The 24,930-nt window shown below is 38.2% G+C and overlaps 1 protein-coding gene across 1 annotated transcript in view; it reads left to right on the top strand.

Moving 5' to 3' along the window:
• The window catches only part of LOC124402998 (piezo-type mechanosensitive ion channel component 2), a 75,762-nt gene that overhangs the window by 39,719 nt on the left and 11,113 nt on the right, over nt 1-24,930 (top strand). Inside the window, 27 exon segments of the mRNA XM_046876516.1 lie at nt 471-585; nt 1,457-1,662; nt 1,776-1,924; nt 2,974-3,147; nt 4,606-4,808; nt 6,244-6,404; nt 6,521-6,697; nt 6,818-6,940; nt 7,881-8,081; nt 8,287-8,491; nt 9,257-9,358; nt 9,511-9,676; nt 11,016-11,259; nt 11,805-11,907; nt 12,259-12,415; nt 13,042-13,131; nt 13,650-13,783; nt 14,046-14,114; nt 17,617-17,720; nt 18,885-18,983; nt 20,501-20,621; nt 20,717-20,785; nt 21,238-21,404; nt 21,611-21,798; nt 23,379-23,440; nt 23,443-23,551; nt 24,213-24,767. Of these exon segments, the coding sequence (XP_046732472.1) occupies nt 471-585; nt 1,457-1,662; nt 1,776-1,924; nt 2,974-3,147; nt 4,606-4,808; nt 6,244-6,404; nt 6,521-6,697; nt 6,818-6,940; nt 7,881-8,081; nt 8,287-8,491; nt 9,257-9,358; nt 9,511-9,676; nt 11,016-11,259; nt 11,805-11,907; nt 12,259-12,415; nt 13,042-13,131; nt 13,650-13,783; nt 14,046-14,114; nt 17,617-17,720; nt 18,885-18,983; nt 20,501-20,621; nt 20,717-20,785; nt 21,238-21,404; nt 21,611-21,798; nt 23,379-23,440; nt 23,443-23,551; nt 24,213-24,767 (4,253 nt within the window).

Raw genomic sequence — 24,930 nt, 5'->3', positions numbered from 1 at the left:
TAATTAGCTTGCATGGGTGACTGATGGTCTTTTTTTAGAATTATAAAGCTGTAAAGTAAACTGCCAGCAGGATAATTTACATCTGTATAATTCTGAAAAGACCATCAGTCACCCATGCAAGCTATTAATAATCTCATAACTGAAATGTTAGTTTGGATCTACAATACTTTACTATAACTAGCTAACTAGCTGGCCACGTATTACTATATTATCTAAGCTACTTCTATTGACCTTCATTTGTTTGCAAATTTTTGTGTTCCAGTATCAATAACATTCCATACGCCCTTTATATAGTTTTTAAACACGCAGATGTGAGTGTAGAAGGCTTGGTGGAGATCCTGTTAATTTATGAGGGGAAGGGAATTGAAAATTGATTTCTGTCAGTGTTAAAAAAATGTGACGTTATCACTAATTTGTCCCATATTGGAATGTGTGTGTACGCTTATGTGTCATTGTTGGCTTGTCATTAGGTGCTGTACTTGCTGAGTTTCTGGCTACTTCTGCATCAGACACTGACTGAACGGCAGGACAAACTAAAAGAGGAAGCAACGCTATCTGAAGTTTCAGTTGATTCGGGGAAAAAGGGTACGTTTAAAACCTTAGCTGACCAAAGACTGAACTGTATTTATCACATTACAGGATGGTAGAAATTTCTTTTTCTGCATATTCTAGTATATTAAGTAGCTGGGCTGTGAGCACTGCATCAGTCATGATACAGCACCCCTGGAGGAGATCAGATTAAAAGCCTTGCTCTATGGCACCAGCATGGCGGGGCTGTGACCTCTGAACAGTAACCCAAAGCTTTTAACCATTCAGCCACAAGTGCTAGCAGACCACAAAAGAGTGCATAGGAGCTCTGCATTAAAACCTCAGAGTACCCTCTATACATTCACATATATATATATATATATATATATATATATATATATATATATATATATATATATATATATATATATATATATATATATATATATATATATATATATATATATATATATATATATATATTATATATATATATATATATATATATATATATATATATATATATATATATATATATATACTTACAAGTAATTCACAATTTTGTTGAGTTTACAGTACATGTACAATTTCCTTGAAAAAGCAACCATCAAAAGGAAAGAGTCAATAGACGCGAGGGGTCATAGAACGTAACCCCCATGAGTATCGAGGTTGCACTGTGTGTGTGTGTGTGTGTGTGTGTGTGTGTGTGTGTATATACTATACTATATATACTGTATGTACTGTAAATTGCTCTGTTTTGATAAATTATGTGCTGTTATTTGTTAGATTCTTAAGAAATTACAGTGTATTACCTTATATTGATATATATATAATGCTATCTAAAGCATGTATTTATGACTGTGATATATGTAATATGCCACCATAATGTTAAGTCATGATGAGGGAGGAGAAATGTTTTGTGTTGTAGAGGTAGAGAAGCCGGAAGAGGAGGAGGAGGAAGGTAGCGAGAATGACTTGATGCACATGGTGGGAAATTTGGTGATGGGCATGCTGGTAAAGTACTGGATCTACATCTGTGGAGGCATGTTCTTCTTCGTGAGCTTTGAAGGACGTATCGTCATGTACAAGATCATCTACATGATGCTGTTCCTCTTTTGCGTGGCTCTTTATCAGGTATCAGCATTTAACTCAAATCCTTAGAGTAAATATTCAAAGTAAATCTTTTTTCCTATGTCATGAGGAGATCTAGGGTTATGATGGTGATGGTGGCTGCTTGGTTTGTGCAGGTGCACTATGAGTGGTGGAGAAGGATTCTAAAATATTTCTGGATGTCAGTGGTGGTGTACACCATGCTGGTCCTCACCCTCATCTACACCTGCCAATTTGATAACTCCATCAACGTCTGGTCCAACATGACAGGCATGAGTGAGGAAAAGTGAGTAAAGCATGACTACAGTAGTTTTTTTTATAGTACATAGTAGTCTAGGGTTTACATTGCAGTTTGCCATCCTAGGAAAGGCTTATTCAGCATATTCATCTTTATTTTGACTAGAATGAGGTAAAAATTGAAGGTGGGTGGATGAATGAATAAATGAATTTGAATATACCAGAAGAAGATGCATATATGATTGTAACTACGCACCAGAGTATAATACAAATTGGACTTCTGAGGCATAGACTTCACAAGATCTCTGAGGCTGTGCTGTAGGCTTGGAGGTGAGACCTCAATGGATCTGACTTGTTTATCTAGCACACCCCATAGATGCTTGATTGGCTTGGGATCTGGTGCATTTGGAGGCCAAGTCAACACTTTAAACTCTTCATCTTAAACTTGTCATGTTGCTGAAACTATTCCTAAACAAGTGTGCAGTGTGTCAGAACGCATCATTTTGCCGAATGATAGGATTACCTTTAGGAATTTTAATTCTTTAAAGCTGGTACATGTCAAAATAACATCCAGATGAATACCAGAACCCAAGACAAAAACATTGTCTAAAGCATAACACTGCCTTTGCCGGCTTCCTGGATGCATCCTGATGCCAACTCATCCTCATGATTCAATAAAAATACCTCCTTCTTCTATTGCTCAATTGTCCAATTTTGATACTCACATGCCAGTTGTAGGTGTTGGACAGGGGTCAGGGTTGGCACTTTGCATCTACTCAGCCCCATACGCAACAAGCTGAGATGCACTGTGTGTCCTGACACCTTCTATCAGAGCCAGCACTTATTTAGCAGTTGCTCTACAGCGCTCTTTGGTGGGACATGACCCTATCACTGGTTCAGTTGTCATTACTTTAACCACTTTTAGCAGGTTCTAACTACTGCATACCTGGGAAACCTCTAAAAGAACTGGTGTTTTAGAGATGCTCTGACCTAGTCATCTAGTTGTCACATTTTCACATATCCCACTGCTAAACAGGTGTTTCCTTCTTCTCTATTTCTCTCACTCTCTCTCTCTCTTTCTTTCTTTCTCTCTGGCAGACTAAAGGATCTGGGTCTGGAGAGGTTTTCTTTGGGTATCCTGTTCACACGCATCTTCATTCCTACTTCCTTCCTGCTAGTCTGCATCCTTCACCTGCACTACTTCCATGAGCACTTCCTTGCACTCACTGATCTCAAAGCTGTGGCTGCCAAACAGGACAATGCCATCTACAGGTGAAAATGACAGATATTATTATTATTATTATTATTATTATTATTATTATCATCTGAATCAGTGTCTGTAGTTATTTCAAAGAACATATCATCATGATTAATTTATTCTTGTTCATTCCATTCTCCTTTTTTAGGATCATGTCTTTGTCATGTGTAATTTTTAATATGTACCCAGCAAGCACTTAGAAATAGAACCAAGCAATGAGCTTTAAACATGTCCCTCCTGTCCCTGTTTTAATCATATGTCTACTCTCATCTCTCTTTTTCCATCTATAATGGCACTGGCTCCACAGCCATGCCAAAGTCAGTGCCCGTATCTGTCTGATTATGGATAGGTGGGTGACTGCTCATGCTTTGTAGCACCCTTGGACCCTCCACTTTGAATGTTTCGATTTCCTTCCTTCTCTCTTTCCTCTCACCTTACTCTCCCATGTTCGCTACTTAATTAGAAAAGCTTCCACATGAACGCGAATGTTTTGAATGAAAAAAAACAAAAAACGATATACTAATATTATTGTGTTTCATGACCTACTAGTATTTATATAACATTTGTTTGTGAATGATGAATCCTTAGCACACCTACTGCCCCATTAATGACCCTAAAGCCATGTTTGGATCCCATAGAAACATCTCTTAGTGCTCCTTTCCATCCACTGACTGCATTCAAAATGATCACTCCTCAGCATGTTAGAAATATGCACGCCCTTTTTCTCCCATTTTCACGGTTTCCTCACCCCATTATCCCCTCAAATTCCACTATTTGATGCCGTTCTCTTGTACTAAACCATTGTGCTTTTGCAGTTTTCCTGTGGTGTCGTTCTGTGTTTCAATTTTATGAACGATTCCTTTCTTAACAGCATCAAGCAAAAAATTCCATCTCCCCAGAGCAAGTAAGTGAGCTCGTGGCAGAGACAGTAACAAAAAACTTTCCATTGCCATGCAGCCATACCATGCAAGTTTTCCACCCCCTCTGACCCCGAATCACCTGAGATGACTACATCTTTTCTGATAGCGCTGCCCATTTTCTGCTACTCAAGCTTTTTATTAATGTCATGGATCCTACCCTTAATTCTGACTAATAACAGGATATGAAATATGTTTTTTAATTGAATTTGGACCATAATCAATGATGTGCATTTTGTTTGTGCTAAAGTGCTCTCACACACATTACCACATCCCTGCTGCTCTGTGAAGACTCCAGGCTCACGGCATCCATGATCCAAACCCTGCCTGTACAATACAACCCTGGTTTAGCTCTGTACTGTTTATAAAGGCATTAACCCTCATGGTCATCTGCTTGCTGGAAAGAATATAGTGCTTTTAGGATTTCATAATCATCGATTCTTGAAACAATAGTCCTTTTTATTCTAAATGTTTCCAAACATAGGTTAGTGCCCTTATAAACAGGCAAGTGCAATGTCCGTTCGTATTTCTCTAATGGAAATTCTTGCCAAACAGACTCGCACATCCAGATGGCAGCTTGGCAGATCTTACAATGATGAGCTCCTCTCCTGAATCCTTGGTGGACAAGGAGAAGGAGATGTTGGTGGTGGAGAGCATGGCGGATGAAAAAAAGAAGGAGGAGGAGAACTCCATCCATGATGAGAGTCAACAGTGCAGTGCTGCTACAGATCCAGAAATTCCATCTGAAGAGAGCTCAGGTACAATACTATTCTTATCATTGCCCATGCATTTTTGTTGGATCATTGAGAATGAATGGAAATAATTTGTACAATGCTAACCTGATGGGATGGTAAGAAAGCACTTGCTGTTCAGATTGTTGTGAGATGTGTGTAAGCAGGGTGTGAAAGATTTGTGTGTGTGGGGTGCACAATATTTGAAGGTTATGTGAGTGGGGTCTGTGAGATTTGTGGTGTGGGGTATGAAATTTGTGTAGTTAGGGTGTGCGAGAATTGTGTAAGTGGGTTGTGTGAGATTTATTTAAGATGAAGTGTGTGAGTCTTTTCTGAGTGGAGTGTGTAAGATTTGGTTGGGCAAGGTGTGTAAGATTTTTATGGGTGGGGTGTGAGGATTATGTGTGGAGATTTGTGTGGCTGGAGTGTGTGAGGTTTGTGGGAATGGAGTTTGTGAGATTTGGGTGGTAGGAGTGTGGGATTTGTGTGGGTGAGGTGTGAGATTTGGATGGTAGGAGTGGGTGAGATTTGTAAATGTGAGGTGTGTGAGATTTGGGTGGTAGGAGTGTGTGAGATTTGTGAGGGTGAGGTGTGTGAGATTTGGATGGTAGGAGTGTGCGGATTTGTAAATGTGAGATGTGTGAGATTTGGGTGGTAGGAGTGTGAGATTTGTAAATGTGAGGTGTGTGAGATTTGGGTGGTAGGAGTGTCGGGATTTGTGTGGGTGAGGTGTGTGAGATTTCGTGGTAGAAGTGTGTGAGATTTGTAAATCTGAGCTGGTGAGATTTGGGTGGTAGGAGTGTGAGATTTGTGATGCTGAGGTGTGTAAGATATCGGTGGTAGGAGTGTGTGAGATTTGTGAGGGTGGAGTATATGAGGGTTTTAAGAATGGGTGTGTGAGATTTGTGATGGTGGAGCATGTGAGGTTTGTGAGTAAGGTTAGGGTGTGTAAGATTTGTGATGGTGGAGCATGTGAGGTTTGTGAGTAAGGTTAGGGTGTAAGATTTGTGATGGTGGAGCATGTGAGGTTTGTGAGTAAGGTTAGGTGTGTAAGATTTGTGATGGTGGAGCATGTGAGGTTTGTGAGTAAGGTTAGGGTGTGTGAGATTTGTGATGGTGGAGCATGTGAGGTTTGTGAGTAAGGTTAGGGTGTGTGAGATTTGTGATGGTGGAGCATGTGAGGTTTGTGAGTAAGGTTAGGTGTGTGAGATTTGTGATGGTGGAGCATGTGAGGTTTGTGAGTAAGGTTAGGGTGTGTGATATTTGTGATGGTGGAGCATGTGAGGTTTGTGAGTAAGGTTAGGGTGTGAGATTTGTGATGGTGGAGCATGTGAGGTTTGTGAGTAAGGTTAGGGTGTGTGAGATTTGTAAGGACGACTTCAGTGGGAAAGGTATGTTGGAACTATTCAGACATGTTAAAGCAGTTAATAAAATAATTTTTTCATCTAAACTTTGTTTGCAGATCTAAAAAATAAGTGGCATCTGGTGGTAGACCGTCTAACAGTGCTCTTTTTGAAGTTTCTGGAGTACTTTCATAAACTGCAGCTCTTCATCTGGTGGTTGCTGGAGATGCACGTCATCAAGATAGTGTCTTCCTACATCATTCTGGTGTCTGTTACTGAGGTAACCATGGTTGTTTTTACTGTATCTAATTTAAATAAGCCATTTGTTTTTGTTATCTGTATTTAATACCTTTTAATGCCATGAAGAGTCGGCCTGATTTGAACTGATGTTTGCAGGTGTCTCTACTGAACTATGTGTTCCTGGCATCATGGGCCTTTGCTCTGCCCTACCATCAGTTCAGGCATATGGCCTCCAGCATCTGCACTGTATGGACTTGTGTGATCATCATCTGCAAAATGTTGTACCAGCTGGAGTCTATAGACCCAGATACATACTCGAGTAATTGCACAATGGTGAGTGACAGTTTTTGGTTTGGATAAATGCTACATAATTATGTATTTTCAATAAGTCTTTGTTAGTGATTTCTGTATTCAGTGTCTGATGGATGTTTTTGTTTCCATATTTCCTGTTAGCTTATGAATTACACAGAAAAGGAAAGGAATTACATGAAGAGTTCTTTGCTGTACGAGAAGCCAGTAGACCCTGCTAACTGGGTTGGCTTGGAGAAGTTTCCCTCTCTTTTGCCAAATCTAAGGGTAAGTAAATAAATGTACTGTTATTGTGTACTAACACAATAACAGCATCTTTATATAAAACACTGTAGGTCAGATTATGTATTGGACTACCGACCAGTCATAACTTAAAGACCACCTGCCAAATATTGTGTTGGTCCCCCTTTTGCTGCCTAAACAGTTCTGGTCTGTCAAACATTAACAGCATTAACTTCTTCAGCATCTACTACAGTAGTACAGTAGTACAGTCGTCTTTTGGATCGGACACACGGGCCAGCCTTCGCTCCCCACGTGAATCAGTAAGCCTTGGCCGCCCATGACAGGTTCATTGGTTCACCACTGTTCCTTCCTTAGACCACTTTTGATAGATACTGACCACTGCAGACCGGGAACATCCCACAAGAACTGCAGTTTTGGAGATGTTCTGACCCAGATGTCTAGCCATCACAATTCAGCACTTTTCAAACTCGTTTAAATCCTTATATCCTTAGGATAAAACGTTTTCTTGCTGCCTAATATATCCCACTGACTAACAGGTGCCATGATAAAGAGATTTGGGGCCCAATGTGTACTGTAAACTTTAATGGATTACTGCTATATTGACACAAATTGTTCGCTTTTATCAAATGCAGTACATCAAACAATCCATGTACGGTGTTTCTGGTGTATTTGTTTATTTTCTTATTAATTTATGATGAACAATTCAGCACTGGGATTCAACTCAGGGTGATACCTGATTTTCTCAAACTACTTGGTTAATAAACAAGTGTTATCCCTAAGCCAAAATCAATCATTTATGTTTGTGTTTCTGTGAATATATACACTTTCACTCACAAAAAAAATACTCCTTCTGTGTGAGAGAGAATAAAAAAACCTCCTGTATCATTTTGACTCATGTTTCGTGTTCTCTTATGCTCTACATGTTGCCTGTATAACGTTACTGATGATGATGTCGTTCCTCTAGAATAACTTACTGATGTTGGCCATCTTGGCATTCGAGGTCACCATCTACCGGCATCAGGAGTATTACCGGCTGCGCAACAAGCTTTCTCCTCCACCGTTTCGAATAATTTTTCATGAGATTACGCGTCAACACCTTGATAACAGCATCATCAACTGTGCCAAATACTTCATCAACTACTTCTTTTACAAGTTCGGGGTGGAGGTATGTCTCCAACTGTTCACCAGAGTTTCAGACACCTTATACACTGTATTATGCAAGAAATGAATACTACAGTATTTGGAAGCCAAATTTCTAAAGAAACAGCTCTTTAGATGCAAAAAAATGTTTTTTTCAGACATACATTTATACCTGTATATAATGGCTCGTGTTATCCTGCCTGAATTGTGGGCTTCATTTTTTGTGTCAGGTATGTTTTCTTTTGGCGGTGAACGTGATTGGCCAGCGCATGGACTTCTACTCTATGCTGCATGCCGTTGCTCTGGCAGCAGTAATGTACCGGCGCAGGAGAAAAGCCATTGCTGAAATCTGGCCTAAATACTGCTGCTTTCTGGCCTGCATGATCACCTTTCAGTATTTTGTCTGTATAGGCATCCCACCAGCAGCATGTAAAGGTGAGCATGAGTGTGTCCATGCAATCAATTTTTGTTTGGGTGTGTGTAGAAAGTAACCTTAGATTAACTGACTTCATACTGCAGTCAGTTTACGTATAACATGACTGTAATATTTATATCAACTGTACAGCTGTTATCAATACACATGGGACAAAGACACATATATTTAAATATAAGTGAATTATGTTCTATAATTCTTACATTCTGTAAAGCTGCTTTAAGACAATGTTCATTGTGAAAAGCGATACAGATTTAAATTGACAAGTTTCTTTTCCATATGCCATAAATTAGTACACTGCCTATTGTTAAAAGCTCTATGCAAATAAAAATGTACCTTTCAGTGGACATTAATAGATTAGAAGGTCATTTGGTTTACATGTCAAGGTCTATATGCACTCCTGCTACCAGATTCTTACACATTTTCACTGCTTTGTGCTCTTTTTCTCACCCTACAGCCTACATTTTATATACATACACATGCATACTGATTTATAATCCCACTTTTAGGATTCATTGGATGCCATTTAAAGGAAATCAGGCTTCCTTTTGAGTTTGGTTCTTCTTAATGTTTATTAATTTTGTCACCTCAGGAAGTTTTTTCGTCGCTGTTACTTTTGGCTTGCTTGTTAGGAATCTAAATCTAAATAATCCATAGGAATTTCCATTTAGCTACTTTGTGACAAAAATGTATAATAAAAAACCCAAATTGAATGGAATTGAACTGATATAAATGAAGCCAAATTGATGTTTTTTTTTCTTCTTCAGAATATCCATGGAGATTCCCCAACTCTTCAACAGATTCCAATGTCATTAAGTGGCTGTTCCTGCCTGATTTCCACACAAAGCCAAACCCCAAGTTTCTCATCTGTGAGCCATGACTATATCCTACAATATGTTTAAATGTCTGGAAAATTTTCAGAACTTCTATAACAAGTATAAGCAATCTTTTGCAGCGCTTTTTTCTCCTTTTGTCCTCACTTTTTCTCCTTTCTTCCTTTTTATTCCATGCTTTCTGGTAGATGACTTTATGTTGCTCCTAAGCGCTTCACTGCAGGGCCAGGTGTTTGATGAGGAGAATAAGGCAGCGGTTCGTCTAATGGCTGGTGAGAACGTAGAGATCTGCCGAGATCTGGATGCCGCCTCTTTCAGTGTACATAACCCTGTCCCAGACTTTATACACTGCAGGTGATAACATTGCACACACACACACACACACACACACACAGAGTGTATTTGAATTGATTTATTAAGCTACATTACATAAGATGCAATGGTGCAAACTATCATCAGGCCTCTTGTTTTTATTTGTATACCGTAGCAGCAGGCTTTAATAATGGTAAAGCAGTTTTTTGGAACCAACTGCTACTTCTCCTTGGGCATAATTCAAATTTTAAATAGACAGAATGCGTTGTGAACACTTTGCACTGGATTGACTATCTGCAAATTGTCCACGTGCCCAAAACCTCTCCCATGCATCTGTCCTGTCCTCTCATTACCAACTTCTTCTTCTATAGATCAGATTACAGGTTAAGCGTGTTGTCCATTGCTCACCATCACTTTCACCCGTGTGCATTTTTCCCCACCTAACTCAATAAGCAGCTTTTATGTCCAAAGTGAGTTGTTTTCTCAACAAGGTGATCAGTGAGGAAGTGAAAGAGAAAGAGAGAGAGAGAGAGATAGGGATCTGTCCATTCTGACCCATCAGCAACACTTGTATGTATCTTTTCATCAAAGCCCTTAATACAGGCTGAGTAGTGGGAGCTACATCTAGCAATCAGTGTTTCCACACACAGCTCTGAGTGGCTGTGAGAGGTAATGTGTGGATTGATGTAGCACACAGTGCACTCAGATCCATACATGCCAGCTTTTACAGCCCTTATGGTAAGCACTCACTTCCTTACTTCCTTCACATAGGATATATATATATATATATATATATATATATATATATATATATATATATATATATATATATATTAGGGGTGTCACGGTCCACGTATTTGTACCGACATGGTTGGTACATGGCTTTCAGTACTGAATGCAATCGTTTTTACGTGTGCAACACAAATAAAAAATCTGAAAAATTCTGAGTTCCCTCAGAAATGTATCAAGTGGCGGACCACAAGTTTATTAAGTCTCCGCCTACACAACAATGTCAGGGGTATAAAAAAGGAACTAGTGTTAGCGCAGTGTCACTGTGTCTACTCATGCTGTACCAGGACAGGAAATCTATACTGCTATATAAGCTGCACATTGACTACACTAAAATATATCCAAGTTTCATTTCTAACTCAATAATAAAAACTTTCATTTAAAAACTGCATGTTGTGTTCACATGTGTAATCTTTTAAATATTTAAATTAGTTTGATTAAATAAAACCCACTTTCTAGAAGGAATTTGTAAATTCAAATTAACATGTCTACGCTAACTACAGCTGCTATAGCTTTAGTGCATAAACACTGCTCATGGTACTGTTCAGGATATGCAGCTGGTTGTTATAAAGTGGTGCTTGGTGTGTTACAGGTCGTATTTGGACATGCTGAAGGTGATCATGTTCAGCTACCTGTTCTGGTTTGTCCTAACCATCATCTTCATCACGGGCACCACACGCATCAGTATTTTCTGCATGGGCTACCTGGTGGCGTGTTTCTACTTCCTGCTTTTTGGCGGAGAGCTTCTGCTCAAACCCATTAAAAAGATCTTGCACTATTGGGACTTCCTGATAGCCTATAACGTCTTCGTCATCACCATGAAAAACGTCTTCTCTGTGAGACCACATCAGCTTTTTTTTTTCCTTCACTTTTATCGAAATGTATTTTCTGGTACATTTTACCTGCTTAGGATAAAAAAAAAAAAAACCATAGTTTCCAATTTATTAGGTACACTTAGCGTTTCCTTTCTATTACAATTGTGGACACTTTTTAGGTAAACAATTACTACCTGTGTGAAATGATACCTAGAATTCTTTTACTGATGTTTGTAGTGCAGCAGAAGGTTAGATTCTGAAGCTTTCTTAATATTTACAACATTAAGGTGGACCATATGAACTTAGCTACAGTCCAAATAGTTTTGATTTTATTTTAAAGCCAATAATTTGAAATCTGCTCATTCAATGCAATCAAGCTAGTTATTTGTCTACCATTGAATATAAAACCAGAACAGGTGTGCCTAATAAACTGGCATCTCTGTTTATGTCATGCTTAAAACTTAATAACACTTTCCTTAATATACTGCATATAGTATGCATAAGTGTTTATTTACTATTAATATTTTGGACACTGGTGTGATTTTCTTTGTGGTTGATTTGCACAGATTCTTGCATGTGGCTACATCAACAAGCTGAAGTTGAACTGCTGCTGGCTGATCCAGCTGCTCAGTTTGGCCTGCACCATCAAAGAATATGAGGACCTGCCAGGTGTGGATTTTAGTACTTTGTCCTAATGAACCCAACCATCACAGTTTCCGTAATGAGGTCTGGGTTGGTATTCAGATGCAAATTGTTTGTGTACTTCAGGTCAAGAGTAAAATCAGTAAATGCTGTTGTACCACGTCTATGCAGAATGACAGTATTTAATTAAAAAGAAAACAACAGCTGACTGTTTTGCACAAATTCCTTTGCAATGTGTTTGGTGTTTTTTTTTAGTATCTGACAACACTAGGATTTTTTTTCCAGAGTGAACTTCAGCATCTAAACGAATAAAACTTTGTAATCTACTGGTTTTGGTGTGAAATGTTATATGTATGTGTCTTCAATGTGTGTCTTCAGTCTCTAGTTTTGAATGTGACTTGCCTAAGGATGAGGCAGGAATCATCTGGGACAGCATCTGTTTTAGCTTTCTATTGCTACAGAGACGCGTCTTCATGAGCTACTACTTCCTCCACGTTGTGGCCGATATACGTGCTGGACAGATCCTGGCTTCGAGGTACACTGTTTAATGTTTAAGAACATTTACCTCACCATCGCTCTTCATGCAACTATTCAGTGTCATCTGCACATGTGCAACACGGATCATTTAACAGCTGTTTAGACCATTTGCAATCGGAAGCTTAACATGCAGCCCACAACCTGGTAAAGGCATAAGATTTACCTTGTACGGGAAGCCGGCAGTTAAAACTTCTATAGGTTGAAAGACCGTTTTGTTTTAGTTTGTTAAAGTTAGAAGCTTAATAATAACAATCATAATAATTAATATTTCTTTCTTTGTTTTGGTTCTTAATTTTGGATTGCCCTAATATTTTCCTTACAGGCATACTTTACTGATACGTCGTGTTCCTGCCAGGTTGCGAATTGGTTCGCTCGGTTAAATTTATGAACCTGAAAGACAACTCTAAGAACCAAGAATTCACAGTCCCTGATGAAGGAATAGCTGTTTGTTGCTGAAAGTCTGTTCCAAGAATTTATTTGTTAAATCCCCAATTGATGGTTGCACAGTAGCTGTGCATTAGTCATATGCTTGAAATGTTCTTTTTCCCCCAAACCTTTTCTCACTTAAGCATCAGCCACTATTTATTTATTTTTTATTTGATTTTCTCCTTGTGTGTCTCTCAGAGGAGCAGAGCTGTTTCAAGCCTCTATCGTAAAGGCAGTGAGAGCTCGAATTGAGGAGGAGAATAAATCCATGGAGCAGCTCAGGAGACAGTGAGAATAATCACAAATATATATATATATATATATATATATATATATATATATATATATATATATATATATATATATATATATAGTATAAATGGATCTGCAAGAATGATTTTGACTATTTGAATTTTTTTTTTTGTGTGTTGTCTGGGTATAACTTGAGTTGTAGCCAATTTCTTTACTCTGTTACAAAGTAATGCATCAAATATTCCCTAAGCATAATATACATTTTAGATGATTTTGCATGAATTCAGGTTTCAATTTCTGCCTTTTTCTGCCTTATGACATTTAAGGTCATATGTTATCAAGAAAGTAGGGAAAGAGGCCTAACAAAAAAAAAGCCTATCTGAAAGACTTATAAAGCATTTCCAATGGACGAAATGTAGTTCAACTATTTGGATTTTCATAAATAATATTTTTCAAAAATTATCCTGTTTATCCCAAATGTAGCTCCGATTAGTTATTTTTTTTTATAAATATAGTCTGAATCATATGTGATGAATTTGAATGCCTTAACCCAGGATGGACCGCATTAAGACCCGGCAGGAGAAGTTTAAAAAGGGCAAGGAGAAGATGCTGAGCCTGACCCAGGAGTCTACTGAAAGCCAGACAATATTTCCACCTGAAGCTGGTGAAGAGGATGAAGACGACGATGGTACGAAAAATGCATCTGGAGTGAAAGGAGATGATGTTTAAACTGGTGTAGATCAGCAGCTAAATTGGATAATATAGGCCAAGAGTGAAATCTTGTTTTTGGTAAAAAAAAAAAAAAAAAAAAAAAGTGTATTATAATATTAATTCATCATATGTCATTATATATTTTGCGCACCATAAACACAAGAAAATACACTTACATGTATGTATGATATTTTTTTTTATTCAGTTATATTAATGATCTTGCCACCATTTTATTGTAGGAGCAGAGAAAGAGAAAGCCAAGGCCAAAAAAAAGCAGTGGTGGAGGCCTTGGGTTGACCATGCTTCCAGTAGGTTTACTATCATAATTTCCTCTGCTCTGAGTGTTCCTTGTGTCCTTGACCAGAACTCAGAAGATTCTCATACTGTACCAGGGCTCAGTGAGACTGACCAATCAGCAAACTCAAATCACCCAGGCCTTATGCTTCTCCTGAATCTATTTAAGGCTTATCAGAAAATACAGACAGCTCCAGAATTGCTGACATCTTTCATGACAACATGCAAAATGACTCCATTAAACATATTTGTCTGCTATTTAGTTTGAATATAGATTTTATCTCCGGCATCCTTTTTTTTGTCAGTCAGTATGGTGTGAATTCCGGCAATGACAGTTTTTCAAACTCATCTACATCACTCGAGTTCATAATTGAAATCAACTAGAGATGTGCGCGGGACTGTTTTTTTTAAATCCCGCTCACGCAGTTATTGTTTTTTTTTTGTTTGTACCCAACTAATATTTTCGAATAAGTTGATTTAATTTTGTTTCCCAAAATAAAAAACCAAACAAACTAGCAGCCGAATTGAAACTACTGCGACCCTGACCAGGCAGTTACTAAGGAGGAATGAATGATGGCTGTAAATGCATCGCGCATGAACATGTTTATCCTGCAAGCCTCATATCTGACTACTTGCTCGTGCTCGCATGAAAATAAAAACCTCCCGTCCATGCGACTTTTTTGTTGCATCCTGCGGGATACCAGTATCGATGCACAACTCTAGTCCCTCTAGTCAACTCTAACAAGATGCCCTTGAACCTTTCTGGCAAGCTTTTGTCAATTTAGACCACAGGCTTTCACTTGGTTTTACAGTCTAAATCTAAGATAGCCATTACAAAATCAATACTCAGAGGCAGCAGACCATCAATCCTCAGAGCCAGCAGACCACCAGCCTCAAAACAGTCCCATCTCTATTTTTTTAGAGTGGATTCAGTAATGTATAGTAATGCAGTAATATGCATTTTTTCAATGGTTTACAAAGACATTTTCTCTATATGTATTTTTTGTGTTGGTTTCAAGAAAAGGCTTCTTCGGACACTTAATATTATTAGTACATTTTAAACTCAAAATAGAATTATATAAAATCTGCAATTGTGCATACATGTTCTTTTGGGTTTTCTCTTCCACCCTTTTTGGCCTTTACACTTTTTAGATTTTTCAGTAAGCAATTATGATTTTAACAACTATTTGTCTCACTTATGCAACCTTGTATTTAAACTCTGAGACAACATAAAGATTAGTTACATGCGGTAGTATACATTAAGGGATTTTTTTTTTATCTTTTAATTTAAGTGACCTATTCTTAAAAAAGTTCATAATTTCCCACTGTAGTGTTTACTGGGGAAATTATTTTGTATTTCTATTTTTTATTTTGTAAAATCTATTGTGCACATTCATTTTCTCTTGAAAGGTACCAGTCATTCTGGACTTGGCTGTACAATGTATTCATAATTTCTAACCCTCTTTAACATTTCTACCTTTTGTAGTTTTAAATCCTGGAACTGAAATGGACTCAGTAGGGATTATATGTCAGGAATCTACTCAAACCAGCTTATTAAATGTAAGATTGTGATTGAATATGTTGTCAATTTCAGAATTAGTGTATTAGTACTGCTGCAACCAACTGCCATCTGAACTTAACATAATTACTAGAATGGAGTTTACTTTTTTTTTTTTTTTTGGAGTTCTGTGCAAACAGAGTCTGCTGTATACCCGGCCACAAATTCCAGCTCTTTTAAAGGGGTAGTGGCCAACCATTTCCAGGACACATGTAAGATATTGAGGTCTCTCCCCACTGGTACGTTCCTGATATTGACTTTAGCATGAGGAGACTAAGGGCATCCTTCAACACAACAGAAACTTTGTCCAATGCCTTCAACATTTCCGGCCAAATCTTATTGCATAATTTGCGAGAACATTATTGGAGCCAAATAAAGGTCATTGTCAATGGTCTTTACAAAACCCTCCCACTTTTACTTCAGCGAACAACAGCTTTTGCAGCAGACCCTTTGCCTCTGCTATACATGAAATTGAATTAAATCAGGAACCCCCCACCCGCACACACACTCCTTATATTTAAATTAATGTTTTACTTTACCAATGAAGTACGTTACTATTAATTCAATTGTCAATTTAATCAGTTTCTGGTTCTAACTTTACAAAACTGTATAACAGTTCAAGGTGGGTGAAAACATATGTAAGACAATGTAAAAAAAAATCCATTTAATAAAATATATTTTTGACGTTTTCGAAAGATTAATATTCACCCTTGGAAAAATCCGAGCCTTAAATAGATAGGTACTGTATTGCATCTAAAGACAGGAAAAATGCTAATACCTGGGTGGTAATGAGTCCTTGGCTTTGAGTGCCGTTAAAAGTTAAAAACAATTGGCTTGGTCCCTGGAGCCCACAGTTGCGAATCTCTGCCGTGGTTTCAATTTATCTCATCCTCACTAAAAGAAATAGAGAGTCCATTATTCCAGTCTGGTTTCCTTCAAAACTCAAAGAACTATGGCTGGGAACTCTCTCTTTCACAGAGAAAGCACAGAATGAACTGATCAATGCTGACAGGTTGCATTTTAAAAAAATGCTTTCCTTCATTACTGTTTTTATTTTTACTCAGAAATGGAAATGGAAACGAACCTGTTACTTCTACCTTTCAGTTAGTAGTTAGATTGGCTCTTTAATATGGTTGTAATATCTGCTAAATTAATTCACCTGATAATCAGGCTGAGCAGTTCATTTCATCACTGTGCTATTCTAGTTTTACTTCAGTTGTTTTCTGTCATTCAACCACAGAAGAATTTCATTTTTTACATGCTTGTGTTTTTTGTTCATTCTCCTATTTCAACACTCCCACCCTAACCCTGTCCATTGTGGCTGTTCTGTTCAAGGACACAAGGCAGTTTCCCCACTCCAGTTCCTGTCCTACAATGCAAACAGGACAGGACACAGGGGATAAAATGTTCCTGGTCTGTTTTTGTTCGAACTATTAACCATCCCTGCTTCATTTTTGATGCTGTCATTCTTGGTTAGTTAGTGGGAGCTCCTCTCTAGTACACAACCAGTTTTAATCTTCTTTACTACTTTAGGCTCTCTCTCTGTCTTAAAGTCTCTTAAACCTTTCCTTTGTTTACTTGCTTTAACATTTCCATGTCTGTTGGGCAGATCTGTTGTGTATTGTCTACAGTAATATAAATGTCACCAAAGATTTTTTGTGTACAATGTGGTATGTCTGATTCAAGGCTTCTTTGCACTCCATCCCTGGCTGTCAATCCACTCTTTCTGTTGATGTCATCTTGTGCCGGCTCGTCCCTCAAACAGGGATTCATGCAATTCATTCATTTCTTTAACTCCATGGATGATTATAATGAACTTTATAATAAACATTTATTGCTAGATGTATCCATATTACTTTATAATAAAACTCTTAAACCCTATACACGCTTGTTGATGTCCGGCATTGCCCGTGTGGCCTGTGCTGTAGAGCGAATGACTATTCTCACCTTTTCTTTAGTGGTGAGGAGCGGTGATTATTACCTGTTTGAAACTGACAGTGAAGAAGAGGAAGAGGAAGAAGAGAAAAAAGATGATGACCCACCCAAGAAATCTGCATTCCAGGTGAGAAGATTTTAATTTAATCAGTTTAATGTAATGCCAGCCAATGTTTTACTCATCGATCTTGTTTAGATTTTTATTATTCTCTCTTTTCCATTATGTCTTATAGAGTGTAGTTTATATTGGAATATGTATTCATATAGAGAACATAGTGTTCAGTATGACCTAATATAGAACCACTGTGGTGTCTATGTAGTGACCCCTCAAGGTGAGGATTCATAATATGGTTAAGGAAAGAGTAAACCATAGGGGTAAGGGTAGCTCAGTGGTTAAAATGTTGGACTTCTGATCAGAAGGCCATAAGTTCAAATCTTTCTACCACTAAACTGCCACTACTGGACCCTTGAGCAGCCTCAGTTGTATGAATGAGATAAAGGCATCTGCTAGAGGTCGCCTAATTTTACTGATTCCAATAGCTAGTTCGGATCGTACTTGCCGATCACTGATTAATCAACCGATTACTAGATTATCGGTATGGATTTTTGCCGATAGCCAATCGATCCAGCAGTTAACTATCGGCAAAACCGTTTAATCATTCGACCTCTAGCGTCTGCCAAATGGTGTTAATGTACACGAAAGTTTTAGCAGTTTGCATTGTCATATTTTTAGTATGTTTACAGCTATAGTTACCTGTAGTGAAACATCTAAAAAACATCACTTATGTTATTACTCATGCTTTCTTGTGTTGGCGAAGTTACAGCTGTACCCCTGATTAATACAAAGCACTAATACTGGAGAATCCTTCTAAAAATATCATCATATCAACAATTGATCATGTTTGTAAATGTTTTTGCATGGAGTGTCCAAATTGATAGAAAATCACAAAAATCTGCATCTTCTAACCAATAGAAAATTTGTCATGGTATGCTGGTGTTATACAAATATAAAAAACTAGAAAGAAAACGAAAAAAAAAACTTAAAAAATTTAATGAAAAATAAAGAAATTACTATATATTACTAAATGAGATAATACTTAGACTTAATTTTCCAAGGTGCATGGTTGTTGAATGTGTTAGTGTAAGCTACCTGAGTACGTGTTTTATATAATGGTTAAGAGTCACTTTTCTACTTATTTGATTTGGTTTAGCACTCCACAGTTTGGGTAATAGTATTCAACTTATTTCCACGTTTCTTCTGATAATGGGTTCCTCTATTTTTCTTCCTCAGCGAGCAATTGGAAAGTTTGCCTCAGCCGTCCTGGCTTTGCCCAAGTCTATAATAAAACTGCCCAAAACTATCCTTCAGTATCTTATCAGGGCAGCCAAGGTATCACCTAAAGGCTATGCTGTGTTTATCTGGTTTTGTTTGTGTCTGTTTATGATTTATGTGTATCTTTGTGTCTTGACAGTACCATGCTTTTCCACTCCATGTTGCTGAAGTAATGTTTACAAGATCCTAAATAGTCTAAATAATCTTCTCTGATGGTGCAACATGGAATGAAAAAGTTGTTGTTTATTTCATTAACTGTCGTCATTATGGTTGTTTAGCATGCGTTTTTTTCCCCCAATGACTTCATCATCTCCATTGTTGGTTTGTATCCTGTGTGTATTTGGGTTAGGTGTGTTTTTTTGTTTGTAGGTACATGCTTTTTTACATATTTGTGTTCGGTCTGTATGGTTTGCCCCACTGTATACTCATCATCACCCTTACAGATCAAACAAATGTAAGCACCTTAAACTGGAATTGGAATTCAGAATTTAGATTCAAAAGTAGTTTCTGTGCCAGTGGGGCAAAAATGACTGCAATCCTACTTGATTTGTTTTTGGCCTGAATTCAAGCAACCACAGTGAAAATATTTAGTGAAAGTTTTCCTGTAATAGACACACATTAAGATAGCTGTTTGAATTCATGCTGAAGTTTTGTGACTTTGTGAAGCACCTTGAAGCTTGTTTATGTTATTTTCAAAAGCAGAGTTTCTCAGTCCTGGTCTCGAGTCACTAAGACATTTCATTCAATCAACCAGTTAATTAAAACCTGGGACACACCAAGCCAACATCAGCCTTTAGGCAATGTCAGGTGGTTTTTGACCATAGGGCGGCTTTAGTTTTTGCTCTGTTGGCTCTAATTGGACGGCATCAGCTTTTTTCCGACGGTTCACTCGGGGGTGGAGTCCATTGGTGACAAAGAGAACAAACAATTGCCGTCATTTTTGCCACTTGTCTTGTCACCTCATTTGACCGAAGGGTTATTTGTGGCTTTGTGGAATCAAGACTGCAAAGACAAGCTAATTAACATGTGCCTGTTCCTTCAGTATCCACAATCTCACCCATTTCTTCTTATCAGATTCTTTCTTTCTTCCTTCATCCACAAGAAGACCAATGGCTGACAAATCCAGTGCCAGACATGATAAAAAAAAGCTACACAAATCCGTTAGTAATGATTGCGACAGGTGTAAACGCTGCTTGCTATATATATATTGAAAGTTGTAGCTTTTGGGGTTTCCCTGTTTGGATCCCGAATACAGACTACTGCCACCTGCTGGTATGGAAAAGTTATGTTCTTTTACGCAAGCACAGAACATACACGCTAATTGACCGTCAGCTGTAGTCTGTCCTGTGTGTTCTAATGCAGGGACGATGTCACATTCGGCTTTCATCCCAGCTAGGTTTTTTTTATGTCGGTTTGGTGTGCCCCTATGTTTAAGAGCACCTCCAGAGATTCAGTGGGTGTCTTAGAGAAAAACCTTACACTATGCAGAGCAGGGGGTAGTCCAGAACCATTGTTGAAACTCTGTGGTCTAAAGCCATTGCAATGATTTGATAGTGGCTTGTATTGCTCCACAGTTTGTATACCAAGCATGGGTCACAGACTCCAAAACAGCTCTTAAGGAGCGGGGGAAGGAGCGGCGGCATTTCTGGAAAAGATACGGAAGAGGGCGTAAACACCGGAAAGACAACGATGAAGGTGCATTATGCAAACAGGAGTCGAAATTTTAGAGTAAACCATACAGTTATGATCAACTGTAAAATCATAAATAAAAATTGTGTGTGTGAGAGCAGGTCAAGTGGCAATTGAGATGGGAGATGATGAACAGCAGAGCTCAGAGGAGGACAAGAAGGAAGGACCAGGTATCTATTAAAAATCGAAATTTTGAAGAAAAAAAAATTTAAATTTAAAAATTTTCATGAGAACAAAATGTCATTTAGATCGACCTAATCAGTTTATTTTGTTCCACCTATAATACATAGAGCAAGACAGTAAAGTCACTGTGAACCTGAAGAAATAGAATGCATAAGAAATAAAAATGACTTGCTTGTATAGACAAAGAAATTACCGCCCCACAGTTGGTTATTGGTTAAAACAGCATGCTTCAAACTGCATCATTCATCTTTCACACCAGAACCAATTTTCCAATGACTATAATTGTAACAGCTTGATATGTTTAATTCTGTTGGAAAGTTATACCTGTTATTATTTCCTTTATAGCATCTTTGAATTCACCAGCCTCTCGTTTTTTCTCTCAATTTTTCAGTAAAAAAAAAAACATTAATGATTCAATAATGGTCTTTTTTTTTCATAGACAACATTATTAAAAGGGTTTTCAACATCATCAAGTTTACCTGGGTGCTATTCCTGACCACTCTGGAGAGCCTGACCAGGTGGATCAACAACATTTGTAAAGAATACATCGACATCTCCACCGTGCTGCGCATCGAACGCTGCATGCTCACTAGAGAGGTCAAAAAGGTGTGATACACACACACACACACACACACACACACACACACACACACACACACACACACACACACAAGATAAGACGTTTCTTTATTACTTGAAATTGAATTGTTAGATAAATGGTGTATTGAACTTTACATATATTTCCTATGCATATTTTTTTTGACCCATATAAAATTCTTAACAGAAGCTTCACTTCTGCTATGATCCAACAGGGTAACGTGCCATCACGTGAGAGCATCCACGTGTACTACCAGAAGCAGATGCGCCTGAATGTTTCACGCGAGTCCGGATTGGATCAGATCAGTGAGGAGGACTCGGGCTCGCAGAAACTCCGGCGCAGACGCAGGGGTTATACATTAGAGAGCCAGGATTCCGTGGCATCCCGAGATAGCATCTCCAGGTATAAGTGTACTGTATATGTGTCACCATAAATAACCATAAAATATCCTGTCACTGTTATTTTAGGACAATTAATACAGTGAGTTCATTGACATGAACACTGCACACATTCACATTTGTAAAAGAAAAAAATGTCAAATTATTATTATTATTTTTTTGAAATCATGCAGTAGTTGTATTTCAAGGTTATACAGACAGGATCATGGGCATTTAATTTGTCGTTTATCATCGTCATCATTATTCCACAAGGCTTTCCTACATTGTTTATACACATGATCATATCTATATTCACAAAAACTATGTGTTTTTTCAGTATTTGCCCTGATAATATATTGTGTTTAGAAAGATTCACTCTCTAGATTTCTACCCATCTTTATATGAGAATTACAGTGCGTATTGTATTATAAGTATGTTTTACAGCGCAGCAATTTATATCGCATTTTTTATTTATTGCATTGGTAGAGTAGTTAAGGGCCTTGCTCAGGGGCCCAGGAGTGGGAGTTTGGAGAGGCTGGGAATTGTACTCATGACCTTCTAATGCAAAGACCAGTGACTTTAACCACTAAGCTACCCCTCCCCATGGCTTAGAGTCATGATACAGTATAGGCATGATACAGAATCATTATTAATGGAATATTTATTATATCTTTATATCTTTGAAGATGCAGGTTTGCAAGTGACAACATATCTGCCTTAAAGCGTGCTTATTTTGGAAGCGAATCTGCACGATGTATTATGGCACATACCCACAGTGGTGGACGAAGTACACAAACCATGAACTTGAGTTCAAGTAGAGATAAACTCAGTAAAATATGACTCCAGTAAAAGCAAAAGTGCTCACTTGAGTAAAACTACAAACGCATTTGCCTTCAAATGTACTTAAGTATCCAAAGTACTATGATTTATTATATCTATAATGTATAATGTTTGGCTTTATCAACTCAGTTTATGTGAAAAGGCTTGAATGTTACTCTGAGCACAACAATCTATTTATAGAATGATATAAATGAGTCGAACATTGATTGATATCTATTAAAATGATCATGAGCCCAAAACCATCTTTTCAACTACTTCAGAAAAATCATGCAAATAATTTCACGTGTGATGTGGCAGGTTCGAGTCAGGAGTTTCTTCCATCATTTATTACTCTCGAAATGTTCTGTTGAACTGATGCTGTTAGTTCAAGTAGATACCACCAATTGCCAATCAAAACAAGTTCAACACACTCACGCTCGACCCTGATTGGTGGCTTGCTGCGTGTTTGACCAGTTACGTTTTTATCCGCTCATAAATAAAAAGGAACTACTGCTTCTGCAAAATGTAGTTAAGTAAAAAGTGCGATATTTGACTTTGAAAAGTTTTTCCAAGTGAAAATACTCATTACTGTTTCTTTATTCAACTTCTAATTGGAAGCATTTAAATTCATTCACATAAAGAAAATTCCTTAGTGCAGCCTTATACTCGACTAAAGTATGATATTACAGCAATAGTGCATTTTTATAGCAACATAGCGAGCCATCATTGCTTCATTCCATTCATCAATTCGCTTTTTTTTTCACATCTCCATCCATCTCCATTCAGTGCATACACCGAGGCCACCATGCTCTTTTCTCGCCAGTCCACGTTGGACGACCTGGACGATGTACTCATCATGTGCCCAAAACCAGCGAGCGTGCTCGGCCCAAACTGCGCAAAATGTACAGCATGGACATGTCCAACTCGTCTGCAGACAGTGGCAGCAGCAACATCTCCAGGTCCTTAATGCTATAACGCATCCTCACTCATCTCCACTGCTAATGCCCATTTTTAAGTTCCTGTATGACTATGTACATTTCTTAGGAAAAAATTCTGTTGGCCTATTATATTATGTTGGCCTGTAATATATTGCGGAAATACATGAAGTAAAGCAAAATAAAACATTTTTAGCTACCTTGTTTGATCAAACTATCAAACCTAATGGGTAAAAATAATCCACCTTGGAACAGTGTTTCACTTCAAACGTATTTATGGTTGATACCAAATTGATTTTCCTCCTGAGGACTTTAAGTACTTGATTATCTCAGGAACAAATCAAGCTTCGTGACATAGGGGGAATGTAATCTCACAGCATGTTTTCCTATACATCAACTATGTGTTGTCAGCATAATGTTCCTTTTCAAACATACAGTTCCTGCAGTGTGAGCACTTACTAAGACTTTCAGACCAGCAGTAAAATACTGCATTTTATAATACAATTAGGCAGCACTGGGCCAACAATGGGAAATGTGCACGTGTTCCCCTACTTTTTTACCTTACTAATAAAACACCCATTTGTAACCCAACCCAGCCAAATGAAACTGATGCAATACTATTGACTATCGTGAACGCAGCCTTACCTTACCAGTGGTTTCCTGTCATTGTGTGTTTTCACAACAGCGAAGCCACTCAGTGCGTCACTTTATTCTCACGACAAGGTACCAACGACACCATCGATGAGGTGGAGGACGAGCAAGATCAGTCTCACCACCGTGACAAAAGACTTGAACAAGTTGAGGAAGCAAAGACAGGCCCCTGGAGCTCCATTGAGCCTGAATCAGAACAAGAGCTAGAAAAAGTCCCGGAGCTTGAGGAAGAAGTAAAACCTGAAGCGGCAAAACAGTTCCCTAAAGATTATGAGGACAGGCTGGAGGATGATGATGAAGCTCAAAGCCCTGGGAGGGAGGATGGCGAATCTTCTTCTGGACCAGAGAGGACTAGCGGCCGGCTTTTTACCCCAGACACAGACGTCCCAAACACGTCAGACGCAGATGTTCCTCCCAGCTATAGCAAAGCAGTCAGCTTCGACCGTCTTTCTGTTGACTCACAGGAGAGTGATGAAGAAAAGCAGCTCATGCTGATGACCTCAGATAGCAGGTCAGATTTACTGTCGGATGATGCACTTCTGCCTTCGCAGACCACCGAGCTGACGGCTAGTGAACTGCTGCTCAACAAGTAAGACTCACACAGAATCACGTGTTTTATCTAGTAAGCAGCAAGCATTCCTACTTATACAGGAAGCTTTATTATTTCTGCTGCATGATGTGAACATTACAAAACTCATTTATGGGATTGATTAGACCAGAGGATCTCAAACTTTTTGCAGCTAGGGACCTTT

This window comes from Silurus meridionalis, chromosome 20 (assembly GCF_014805685.1).
Source record: "Silurus meridionalis isolate SWU-2019-XX chromosome 20, ASM1480568v1, whole genome shotgun sequence".
Taxonomy (NCBI): Eukaryota; Metazoa; Chordata; class Actinopteri; order Siluriformes; family Siluridae; genus Silurus; species Silurus meridionalis.
The sequence above is the reverse complement of the archived record's forward strand: the minus strand, read 5'-3'. Positions and strand labels throughout refer to the sequence as shown.